The following is a 13,073-nucleotide window of genomic DNA, read 5'->3' on the forward strand; positions in this document are numbered from 1 at the left end:
GGATACTCATCTATCCAGATGCAGATGTAGAATTTCAAAGGCTGTTCTTCCTAGGCAATCAGGAATGTGGTTTGGGCCCATAGCAGCAGGGCCAGAGAGAATCCAAAACTCACCTCCAGTCAAAACTGAGTGGGCAGCTGCTTAGGAGTGCTTCTGAGACTCGTGGCCCATGGCAGTCAAGCCACAAGCAACATGTTTACTGTCAGGAAACCAAAATCTGTTGTTGAAACACCCTGATCTAGGTCCAGCTGCTCACTGCACAGAAAGCCAATCACTGAGACCACAAGTATTGCCAAAGAAGAAGGCTTTAATCAGGTGCTGCAGCTGAGGAGATGGGAGATCAGTCTCAAATCCATCTCCATAACTGACTAAAATTTGGGGTTTATAGGGCAGAAATGTAACTACACGCAGCAAACCAAGAATTAGGGGTAAAGAAGAGGAATATGTCAACAAGAAGCAGATAGTCAGTTAGGCAGCCACTGGGGGTCAGTTATCTGGGTTGCATTGTCCAGATGCCATGACCTGGTGTGTTTCAGCTCCTTGATACAATCTTAGAGGCCTGATGGTTTGTTTCCTGAGAAACGGCCTCTGATAAGACAAATGGAGCTTTCTGAGATTTTAAAACTGGGGGGCTCAAATTTCACGTTTGTTCAAAAGAAACTGTAAACATCAGTTCTGTGGGACAATTGGGTAACTTTCAAGTTTGGCAGACGCCCTTTTCTCTGCATCCACATGGCAAGCAGAAAAAGGACAGTGAAAACCTACAGGCCACTTTTGACCGTTTAATTTAAAAGTAAACAGGCTTCCAGATTAACCTACCTTGGGAAGGTCTTGTGATTCATGGTGAAATCCTGTCCCTGAATCTCGTGATGAGTTCCTCAAGTTGTGGACATACTGATTAATGCATACCCCACTGACCCTGAGAAGGGTGCTGACTTATTTCTGAATCATAAAGTTTTACTGATTGTCTTACATGAAGACATTTGAGCCTGTATGTTGCAATCTGTATCCAACGATTGTAACCTCTCTATTGTATCCTCCAATGAGAAAGGACAATTCTGGTTTGAAGAGTCCCTCTTCCTTCTCCTGACCCTACCTATAAAATCATTCCAACTTGTAACAGACTCTGGAACACTCTTAACTTTGTTGGTGTGTTTTCTTGTGTTGATCCTCACATTTGGCTTTCAATAAACGATTATCAAATTATTTCTTTCTCAACAGGCTTAATTTTGGTCAACATTCTGGTGTAGTTGGCAGAATTTTGTAGTGACCTCCCTGGACCACATAGTGCGGCCTCTGACTTTTGTGCAGGTACTGGCAATGAACACATTGTGTTCCTGAACTTGGATGCCCTGGCTGGGTGTTGCAGATGAGTTCCTCCCAAAATCAATGAACCTCCCATCATGGTGGAAGTTCTTGTTTTTTGAAGCTGGTTTTCTCCTTGGCTAGACAGGGGTTTTTGTTGAATCCTAGGGCAGTGTAAAATAGGAGCTCTGTGAATTGTTTCTCTCAAGGTTTTGGATGGCACAAGCTTTCCTTAGCTTTCTCATTTTTAAGTGCATGAGGGAGGGCACTCTTGCTCTGAAGTTAAGAAACGTTCTCTGTCTATGACCAAATGGTTTTTAGGAAATCCACAATAGCAGAGGTGTCAGGGCATACCCCCCAGAACATGGAGCAGTCTTATAGGAAAATTCCCACACTGTTAACTTTTTGCTCAGCTGGCAGGCTTCATAAAAACTGATTATCTCTTGCCCATGAATATCCTGAAACTTCTTCAGAGGTGACTCTGGAATCAGAGACATGTAAGAGAATGTTTTCAGCCTATTGGGTGAAATTTTGGGGAAGAAAAATTCAAAACCACCACACTTGATCCACTACATTACTTGTCTCATTCAAAACAACCAAGATGGGAAACATGTCTTCTAAGGCTCAGGGTACACTGCCTCTATCAGCACCAGCTGGTTTGATGTGTAACACTTAGGGTCCTTCTTCTTGCAAGTACTTAGATAAGTGGACCCATGTAACCCGGGATGGTCATAAGCAGCAGTGGCCAAAATGGGGATCTTTTGAAAATGCCTAAGCGGATGTATTACCATACACAATTGGAAAAAGCTGGTTTTAGAACCAGACAAATTGACTTACTTCTGATAGCAGTGAGATGCTCCTAAAAGAAATTCTGGGGAAAAAAAATGGCCTTCATTGAAGAGATAAGCAAAAGGCTATCCTACACTATTTCTGATTTGAAAAAGACTTCAAAAGCTTTTTCCCTTTCATTCCAATTACTTCTCCTCCTTCTACCACTATGCCTTCATATTCTTCCTTAGCTGAATTTATTCCTTTCTACTTGTTCTCTTGGTTCCCATCTGTCTCTTAGGTAGAGATTTTTGGAATGTCACAATACACACATTTCCTTCCCTCAAAAGGGGGAAAACATATTTATTTACATTTGGAACAGAAGGAGCAAACAGAACAACTAAAGAATGAAAATGAAACAATTAAAATTATCACAATTATCACCAACAATTTTTTCTGACCCAAGACTAACGAATGACACTGATGAGTTATTGCAAGCTTTGCTGGATCACTTATGCTCCCAATCTCTCACTGACTTTGGTAAAACATATTCAACCACCCCCATTAAAGTGGAAGTAAACCCAATTAAACCCTTCATCCAATATCAGACAATACCCTTTAAATGCCCTGCTGGACTTCACAGTCCCTTGGAGATGTAAAACTTCATTAGCCTTATGGAAGGATTAAATTCTTTCTCTGTGCTTTGAGATATAAATTTGCTACACTCAGTAAGGGCTTCGGTCATGTAGGACAGATAACTTTAACTTGTACCATTTTGAAAGGCACAATTTAATTCAATTCTCCTTTTAAAACTAGTGAAATTTACCTGATTCATGACCAAAATTTTAAAATCAAAGCTATAAAATCTCTATGTAGTACCAGATTGACTTATAAATACATTAATGCTCAGGAATTAGTAGTCTCAAACATCTAAGTTCACATGACTTGAATAAATCTTTTGATAAGTATGACTGATTAAATATTTTTGCTTTAATAAGAACAACTATCTTCTAAGTTATCAGCAAAATATTCATATATTTAACTTTAAGGTTCTTTCTTAGGTGAACATCTGATATTCACAGGCTATAAAATTGGTTGACAGGAAAATAACTTGAAATGATGACTAGCTTTGTCTAATATATCAGTTTTCATAAGTAATCTAGGTAAACTGTTAAAAATAAAGTAAATGTACATGGGATAAACATATATAAATAAACTTTTAATGTAATTTATAATCTTAAAGTTTTGCTAAATTAAATTTAAAAAATAGATGCTCATTAAACGTCTAGGTCAATTCCAATTAAGATAAAAAATGTTTTTGTTATGGGACAATGTTTCTACAAATTATAAAAGAGTTCTCATTTGTAAGATACTGTCATGTGATACACAATTCAAGATTTGTTTCCTAGGTTTTCAATAAAATTTGAAGTTACTGAAAGTTTAAACATTTGAATTAATATATATAATTCTAAATTTAAAATGTGTCAAAAAAAGTAAGATGTGTTTTTCATGACAGAAAATTATAAGAAGGCATAAAAGTATGTTCTTTACTGAGAAAAAGTAATTGTGTTTAATTCAGGGGTTATTTAAGGTTGTTTTAAAATAAGGAGCAATATAGAAAGGAACCAGTAAGGAGAGAGAAAAGCGAAGAAAGTTACGAATATTTTTGGTAAGATAGGTTAAAAGAGAATAATTTTGCATGAAAAAAAAGTCTCATATGGTAAATTTTTTGTTCTAAAGTAAAATGTCTAGTTATTTAAGAAAGTACAGAGAAAAGCAAAAAGTCCAAGCATTTCATAAACAGTCTAAGTCATAATAAGGTTTGTGAAAAGAAACCCTATGAAATAAATTTTGTATATGATCAAGTTGGCTATAATTAAAAGGAAATTATAAGTCTTTCTAAAGATTGAGATTTGATATTAAAAATACACTAATAACAAACAAAAAATTTGGTCCCCTATGTTAGAACAACAAAGTTTGCTTAAAATATTGCTTTGCTTTTAATAAAATTAAAAGAGATACTGATTTTTAATTCTGAAATCTCTTTCTTTTTAAAACTTTTTTTTTTTGAGATGGAGTCTTGCTCTGTTGCCCAGGCTAGGGTACAGTGGTGCAATTTCGGCTCACTGTAACCTCTGCCTTCTGGGCTCAAGCCATTCTCCTGCCTCAACCTCCCGAGTATCTGAGACTACAGGCACATACCACCGCGCCTGGTTAATTTTTTGTGTATTTTTCATAGAGACAGAGTTTCACCATGTGACCAGGTTGGTCTCAAATTTCTGACTTCAGGTGATCCGCCTGCCTTGGCCTCCCACAGTGCTGGGATTACAGGTGTTAGCCACGGCGCCTGGCCCAAAACTTATTTTTATTAAGATAATTCCTGTATTGTCTTTATTAAGTTTTTGATTACTCAAGAAAACTGAGCTTTAAAAGGGCTAAGATTTTTACATCCATGTAACTTTCTGTATAGCTTTTGAAGTCTTTTGATTATAACTCTGGTTAAATGAATAATTATTATTTTACAATGAGCTGTGATTCCATTTTGATCAAGTGTTTTATACCTTTCTACATCTTTGGCAGGTTTCTCCAAGATCAAAATCCTAAATTGTTTTTTTGGCCTAAAATTTACTGTGCTATTTTCCAGTTGGACCTCTGAGGGACCTCAAAGAATGTATCTCTCCTCTTGCAGAGATATTAAATGATTAGACTGATTTGGTAAATTGTATGGGAGAAACTGTCAAATGATACATAATACTAGATCTTCTTTCAGTTACACTTATGGGTATGTTATTGATAAAATGTTCCCCAAATTATATAAATTTATAAAAATCTGTTATCAGTCATAATTTTGATTAAGTCTTTTCTAAAGTAATATTTGTATAGATATGTTATTAATGTGAATATCCTAAAGATTATATGACATTTGTAAAAATCTAATAGTTTTAATGGGACACTATCAGTCGTGATTCTGGTTGTTATCTTAAAATGCTGCAGGTAATCAAAATATCTAAATTTCCTTGTCAATTGGGTACTTCTATTAGATTTTAACCATGGCTATTCTAAGTTTTTGACATCCGTAGTTATTGTTTTAAAATTTTCTCTACAAGCATTTGAAGTCAACTATAATCCAAAATTGCATTTTTATGGAAAAGGCTCTGACAAGTACTCTTGAACACAGGTTTCTGAGAACTTTGGAGATCATATAGTTAGACTAAAGCTTCCAGAACTCTAATGAAAAACTGATGTCTTCATGAAGATTGCTAACCCAACACCAGCAAAATAAGAATTACATGAGACTAAATTGATGAAGGAATAAAATGACTTTTATGACTTTTTGTTTGAAACATTGCGGATTCTTTTTATCTTTTGTTTTCAAAAGTCAAGAAAACTTCTCTTTCTTTTAAGTTACTTGTATCTGACAGCACTTAGGTAAAGTAGACTTTGGTGAGCAAAACCAAAACAGTTACTTTTCTCTCTCTACATGAATTCGCCATAATTTGGAAACTATTCATAAACATTCTTATGACAATGGTTATTTGCATAAGTCCGATAATAATCTGTTTCTTTTGTAACAGGACAGATTGGAAACACTGATTATTTTACCAAGGCTTTGACTAGAGTGTCATATTTTCAAGTATGATGAGATTGTTTTGAGGGATTGAGATTGGCTTTGTAGAGCCGATAGACATGGAAGAAGACTGACCTGGTACGTTGTCTACACAGTTCCCTCATACAGTTTTTTAAAAATTGTATTTACTTAGAAGCATTCAGAATGTCAACAAAACAGCTGCAACTTTTTTTTTTTTTTTTTTTTGCAATTACAGAGTGGTATTCAGTTAACAGAACAACAATTGTTTTGTACGAGCTGCATCAGAGACAACTGAATGTGAAAAAACTACCATCCTCATATATAACTAATTTGTGCTGTGCACTAACAAGAACCTGCTTTAAATTTCCATGCCAGTTTACAACCCCCATACTGTACCAGGCAAAGGTTAGTGGCTATTGAAAATACCACCAGGACAGGGCTATCTAAAGACACATTCGGTAGTGTTTAACTACACAAAAAAACACAGTGTACAGTTTAAAAACAAATCTTACACAGTCTTACATTTAACTTTTTTTCTTTAAAAGGAATGAGTTGTGTACAGGCTGCTTAAATGCTTTATAGACAAGAAAAAAACTGCACTGGAATCAACTTATTTATCACCATCTTCTTCATTTTCCTCCTCTTGTTCATCCTCTTCATCTTCTTCCGCTTCCTTCTTTTTCTTGCTTTTTTCAGCCTTGACAACTCTCTTTTTTGCCGAATTAGGCTTTCCTTTAGCTCGATCTGCAGCAATATCCTTTTTGTATTTTTCCTTCAGCTTTGCAGCCTTCTTTTCATAAAACTGCTTGTCAGCTGCAGCAGTGTTATTCCACATCTCTGCCAGTTTCTTCACAACATCATCAATGGACAGGCCAGGATGTTCTCCTTTGATTTTTGGGCGATACTCAGAGCAGAACAGGAAAAAGGCCAAAGGAGGCCTCTTGGGTGCATTGGGATCCTTGAACTTCTTTTTTTTCTCCCCTTTAGAAGGGATATAGGTTTTCATTTCTCTTTCATAATGGGCCTTGTCCGCCTTTGCCATATCTTCAAATTTTCCTTTCTCTTTAGCAAAAATGGTCTTCCACATCTCTGAGCACTTCTTTAAAAACTGTGAGAGGTTGACTGAAGCATCTGGGTTCTTCTTCTTATGCGCCTCCTGACAAGTTTGCACAAAAAATGCATATGATGACATTTCGCCTCTCAGCTTCTTAGGATCTCCTTTGCCCATGTTTAGTTATTTTTCCTCGGTAAGGCACAGAGTCGCCCAGTGCCCGTCCAGCTCTCACTTGCGCCAGCACTGTCTCTATGGAGCTCAATGTACTGCAATCCCTTGTAGGTTTTTTGACCTCATGTTAAGTAATGTCCCTTCCCAACAGGCCCAGAAACCTTGAGGTATCTGGGGGACTTCAAGAAAGGAGGAATTTACCCAATTCTTACAAGTAGCACAGGCACAATCTGATGATAAATCCTTGGCTTGGCTTTCTAGCCTGAAGAAGCTTTTAAAAGTCTAATCTAAAATGTCTAATGAAAAAGTTCCAGCAAAGCCAACTTAAAAGGACCCTATATGGGCAATCACTATTCCTGTTGCCTTTTATATAAATAATCAGGTCAAGTACAATAAGACTAAAACCTCTATTGCAAATAAAATTGGCCTATGCTTTTTCTTTGGCAGAAAAGGGAGATCGAAGAGAGAAAAAATATCTTTTAGAAGAAAATTATAGCATAGTTGTTATTAGATTCTAGCCCAGACTATTGTTTTTGAGTTTCAAAAATTATTATTTGCTTGCAATTTGGACTTAATTTTATTTCCTGGCTATAATAAGTCTCCAAAGAAGAACCTGGATTTAATTTTCTTTCTTAGTTGGCTCCATAATGGAACAGGTTTTTTTTCCCCATTCTTGTACACAAATTCTCTTTTTGATTATAATTTTTGTGTGCATTATATTTCTGCTATTCAAATTATTAATGCTATGGATCACTCATTGTTTTACTTCCTCCAAGAAAATTATGAAATTCTGAAAACTAGAGATAATTCAACAAGCAACAGCAACTATACATTGATGGCTTGTTCATTTGGTTACTCTTAGGACTAATTTCTTTATTGTGTTTTCAAGTTGTTATGATTATAATATTAGATTGGTGCAAAAAAGTAATTGCGGTTTTCACCATTACTTCTGATGGCGAAAACTGCAACTACTTTTTTGCCCCAACCTAATAATAAACATAGTTTATTTTCTTGGCTATTAAGTCACTCATGATTTGCACTGTGCTTGCTTTAGATCCATGGCTAAGGCCAAAATACTGATTTCCCGGTGACATGATTTATCATTCAGGAGAGTAGCATGTAGCTGTGTGTCATGACCTACCTCATCTTGTCAGTGAACTGGCCTGGTTGCAATAACAAGGTTTTTTTTCCCCACCGAGGGACATGATGACCTCCTGGAATAAGCCTTCCCATTGACAAGGAATGAAGAACATCTAGCCCCTTAACCTAGCAGATTGATCAGTAGTGCTTCCATGGGAAGATTTTTTTTTTTTAATCAAAAAGGGAATGTGATAATCTACAGGTCACATTTGGCAGTTTAGTTTAAAAGTAAACAGGCTTTCCAATTAACCCACCTTGGGAAAGTCTTGTGATTCATGGTGAAATCTTGTCCCTGAATCTTATCATGAGTCTCTCAAATTGTTGACACAGTGATTAATGCATAACCCAGTGACCCTGAAAAGGACACTGATTTATTTCTGGATCTTAGAGTTTTACTGATTATTTTGCATGGAGACATTTGAGCCTGCATGTTGCGATCTGTATCCAATGATTGTAACTTCTGTATTGTACCCTTCAATGAGAAAGGACAGCTCTGGTGTGAGGAGTCCCTCTCCCTTCTCCTAAACTCCTCTAGAAAACAAGGGTTTCCAACTCCCGGGGTAAGGACCTGTACGAACCCATGGCCTGTTAGGAAATGGGCCACACAGCAGAAGGTTAGTGGTGGGTGAGTGAGTGAAGCTTCATCTGTATTTACAGCAGCTCCCCATTGCTCGCATTGCTGCCTGAGCTCCACCTCCTGGCAGATCAGCAGCAGCATTAAATTCTCATAGGAGCACAAATCCCATTGTAAATTCCACATGCGAGGGATCTAGGTTGCGTGCTTCATTTGAGAATCTAATGCCTGGTGATCTGTCCCTGTCTCCCATCACCCCTAGATGGGGACGTTTAGTTGCAGAAAAACAAGCCCAGGGCTCCCACTGATTCTACTTGATGGTGAGTTGTATAATTATTTCATTATTTCATTATCTATTACAATGTGATAATAATAGAAATAAAGTGCAGGATAAATTTAATGTGCTTGAAACATCCCAAAATCATCCTGCCCCCAACCCCATTCCAGTCTGTGGAAAAACTGTCTTCCACAAAATTGGTCCCTGGTACCAAAAAGTTTGGGGACCTCTGCTATAAAAGCATTTCAACTTGTGGCCAGTGCGGTGGCTCACACCTGTAATCCCAGCACTTTGGGAGGCCGAGGCAGGCGGATCACAAGGTCAGGAGTTCAAGACCAGGCTGACCAGCATGACGAAACCCTGTCCCTACTAAAAATACAGAAATTAGCCAGGCATGGTGGCACACAACTTTAGTCCCAGCTACTTGGGAGGCTGAGGCAGGAGAATTGCCTGAATCCAGCAGGTGGAGGTTGCAGTGAGCCAAGATCGTGCCACTGGACTCTAGCCTGGGCAATGGAGTGAGACTCCATCTCAAAAAACAAAACAAAACAAAAAAAAGGCATTTCAATTTGTAAAAAACTCCAAACACTCCCAACTTTGTTGGTGTGTTTTATTGAGTCACTCCTCACATTTGGCTTTCGATAAATCATTGTCAAATTATTTCTTCCTGGCCAGCACTGTGGCTCATGCCTGTAATCCTAGCACTTTGGGAGGCTGAGTTGGGAGGATCACTTCAGCTCAGGAGTTCAAGACAAGCCCGGGCAACATAGTGAGACCCTGGCTCTACAACAAATTAAAAAAATTAGCTGATGTGGTGGCATGCACCTGCAGTCCCGGCTGTTTGGGAGGCTGAGGTGGGAGGATCACTTAAGCCCAGCAGGTTGAGGCTGCAGTGAGCTGTGATTGTGTCACTGCATTCTAGCCTGGGTGACACAGCAAGATCCTGTCTCAAAAAATTTATTTATTCCTAAACAGCCTTAATTTTGGTTGATAATGGAGCCTGTGGAATCAGGTTTGTACATCATTGAGCACCAGTCAAGAAGTGAGAGTAAACGTGCCTCGTCAGTTGCCAAGTGGTGATGGTTTTTGTCCTAACCAGCTCAGCACACTGAGCCTAAACCTCCCTCAAGATGGCAATAGGGGCTTCATAAGAGACTCACTTTTCCTGTGTGTGTTCCTCTGCAGAACTAATGACAGAGTCCACACCTCGAACTCACCAGCTTGGCTCAGTCTGTTCCTTCTGGCTGACTGAGCTCCGTCTGCACCTTGGAGCGGATATTTGGGATTTTCCTTTCCATTCACACCACCTACTTGAAAATGCTTTTATTTTCTGACATTTGATCCTTCTCCCTAATCAGCAGGCCAGCCCTGCCCATTACTACTTCCAGTTCTTGTCTCTGGAGGCCTCGGTGATCTAGAGCTCAGCCTCCCACACTCACTTTCTAAAGGAAATGAGGAAATTTGAAGATTTCTACTGAAACAAAAGGATGCTTTTGCACGGAGACACCCAATCCCAGACCCAGGTACCTGGCTTGCATCTGCTCATCACACACAGCAACATACTCCAACTGAGACTGAGCACGCTTCGGGGAAAGGCAGTCATGACATAGTGTGCCTGGAGAAAGGCCTGACTTATTTTGGGGTCGTAGTCGGAAATTTATACTTACACAAGGGTCAACTAAGGTATTGTTGTGGGACTTCAGTATTCTCTGTTGAAAAAAACAGAAAGATTGGTACAAATTGAGTGTGATTTTTCATTAACCCCACATTCGAACAGACTTCTTTATTTTTAAGGGATTCATGCCACAGCCCTTCTTTTGTTTCATGTCTGCTTTTATGGGCCTGTACATCTAACTGAAGAATAAAAAAGCACTAAATTATGTGTCAGTGACAGTTTGGCCCAATGCAAGTGCCATTTCCTGGCTGTCACACCCAAGGCAGGCCTTTGTGAAGCCACTCAGGGAGACTGAGCTGGAGCAACTCTATCGGTCCTCCTACTTCAAGGGGCCTGCAGGCGTGTTTGTCTAAATTTGGAAGCGTCCAGGTGCAGTGGATTATGCCTGTAATCACAGCACTTTGGGAGGCTGAGGAGGGCAGATCACAAGGTCAAGAGATCGAGTCCATCCTGGCCAACATGGTGAAACCCCCTCACTACTAAAAATACAAAAATTAGCTGGGTGTGGTGGCGTGCACCTGTAGTCCCAGCTACTTGGGAGGCTGAGGGAGGAGAATTGCTTGAACCCGGGGGGGTGGAGGTTGCAGTGAGCTGAGATTGTGCCATTGCACTCTAGCCTGGTGACAGAGCTAGACTCTGTAAAAAAAAAAAAAAAAAAAAAAGGAAGTGTCATTCCATCCAGAGAAGCTGCAAAGGGAATCGGCCGACTCTTCCTCCACAGCTCCCAGTGACCATAGGGCCCAGAGTCCTGGAGGCCATGTAGGTGTCCCAGGAATAACTCCACCCCTTTCTGCAGCTCTCCAGGAACACATCTTTGAAGACAAAATGCCTCCAAGATCCCCAGTACTGTAGCTCTTCTGAAGGTAAGCACCTCTCCACTTTCTCCTGAATCTTAAGAGCTTGCTTTGACCTAGGGTATTTGTGGAATGAAACAATGACTGCTTAAGCTTTTACCTGTAGCTCAGGGCAGAGAGGCCTTAGACAAACCACTCAGTGGGATCCAAGGCATGATGATAGAAGAGGGGGCCATATTACCACCTGCCAGAAGCAATCTGGGCCTTTTGGCTAAGATAAAGTATAGCAGCCTAGTGGCCTAGAATCTCCCACTCCATCCCATTAGTTATTCACCCAGGTAAGACAATGAGGTTGACAGAATCCTTAAGGTTCATGCTTTTGGCCTTCCTTGTTTTGCATTATTTCATTGGCCAAGCCCATCACCTGGAGCTTTGCACTGGCTCCACAGTTGTTTGTTTAATGGATACATAAGTGCATGAACAAATGAACACTATTGTCACTTGGGAGAAGAGGTTTCTTAGCAGCCAGTAAATGATTAGCTTGGACTTTTATGTCTTATTATCCTGGGGTATCTCAGCTATCACCAGCAGGTTTAACAAAAAACTTGTAAGCAGGAAAGCTGGCAACAGTAGCACTTACCACGCGGTGCTGAGAGTGACACAAGCATTAGAAACCAAGGGGAGAGGAGGGAAGATAGACCCTCCGGGGAGATGCTCTGAGAACCGAGGCAATTTCACCTCTAGAGCTGTGGGCCCTCAGGGAATGGAGAGAGGGAGCCTGTGATGAAGGGATGGGAGATGGCCAGCTCAATTGATTAGCCCAGACTGCAACAGCCTTGACTGTCTGGCAGTGGGTAGACATGTTTGGTTTTAATAATTGTATCAAATAATGTCTTTCTCCAGAAAACCCAGTGGATACAGAGCCTAGTCACCGAATCTCTAGTCATAAAGCCAGTGGACCAGGTAGCCCCAGGAGCCAGCTTTGTAAAGATTGTGACTTCCTGGTATGGCAGAAATATCCAAGGTCACCCATGTCAGAGCTTAGGAAAATGGAAGTTCTTCCATCTCCTTCCTTCACCAGGTTCTCTCTTATACCCAGCCTTGGAGAGGCCATGGAAGGCATCAGTGATCTCACCATTTTTCCATAGAATACATATAGTATGAAGACCACTGGTCTATGAACTCCACATACTACCTCCACGGAGGGAGAATTCACCTTCACAGATAGAAGTGAGGTCTGTGCGGCCCTTTTGCTGGGGCCAAAGAGCCTCTCTACAAAGGAAAAGATTTTCCAGGTCAGCAGCCTCACAGGGCAGTCTGCCTCCCACTCAAAAATTTTCACCTGAAGAAGTGTGTGTGTGTGTGTGTGTGTGTGTGTGTGTGTGTGTGTGTGTGGTGGAGGTAAAAGATAAAAGAAAAGGAGAGAATGTTTTTTGTTGTTTGCTTCCCTGGGTGACATATGCCTATATATACACTTTAGGGGGAATTCTCCATTAGGTCATGTGTAGTGACCATGGGATGTTTTTAGGGGAACTTCTGCTTCATATTTATTTCTAAAATATAGAATCCAGAAAAACCAGTGAAAAACAACCAGTGTTTATACTGAGGTTGCAAAGGCACACTGTTTTGTGCATTTCAAACTCGTGCTTATTTTTCCAATGCCAGCCCTATCTTTTATATTTAAAGTATGGCGCCAGGCATGGTGGCTCATGCCTGTAATCCCAGC

General features: G+C 39.8%; 1 protein-coding gene across 7 annotated transcripts in view; it reads right to left on the reverse strand.

Annotated features, from left to right (window-relative positions):
* SP100 (SP100 nuclear antigen) overlaps positions 1 to 13,073 on the reverse strand; it is a 137,028-nt gene that overhangs the window by 24,038 nt on the left and 99,917 nt on the right. For 6 of the 7 annotated variants that reach the window (XM_032753954.2, XM_058437573.1, XM_058437552.1 and 3 more), the window contains one exon: positions 10,546 to 10,587. In XM_032753954.2, coding sequence (XP_032609845.1) covers positions 10,546 to 10,587 — 42 coding nt within the window. Of the gene's footprint in view, positions 1 to 5,374; positions 6,819 to 10,545; positions 10,588 to 13,073 lie in introns of those variants that run through there. The other variant, XM_032753958.2, reaches the window with a different exon arrangement.

Source organism: Hylobates moloch, unplaced genomic scaffold, assembly GCF_009828535.3.
Source record: "Hylobates moloch isolate HMO894 unplaced genomic scaffold, HMol_V3 SCAFFOLD_1, whole genome shotgun sequence".
Classification (NCBI taxonomy): Eukaryota; Metazoa; Chordata; class Mammalia; order Primates; family Hylobatidae; genus Hylobates; species Hylobates moloch.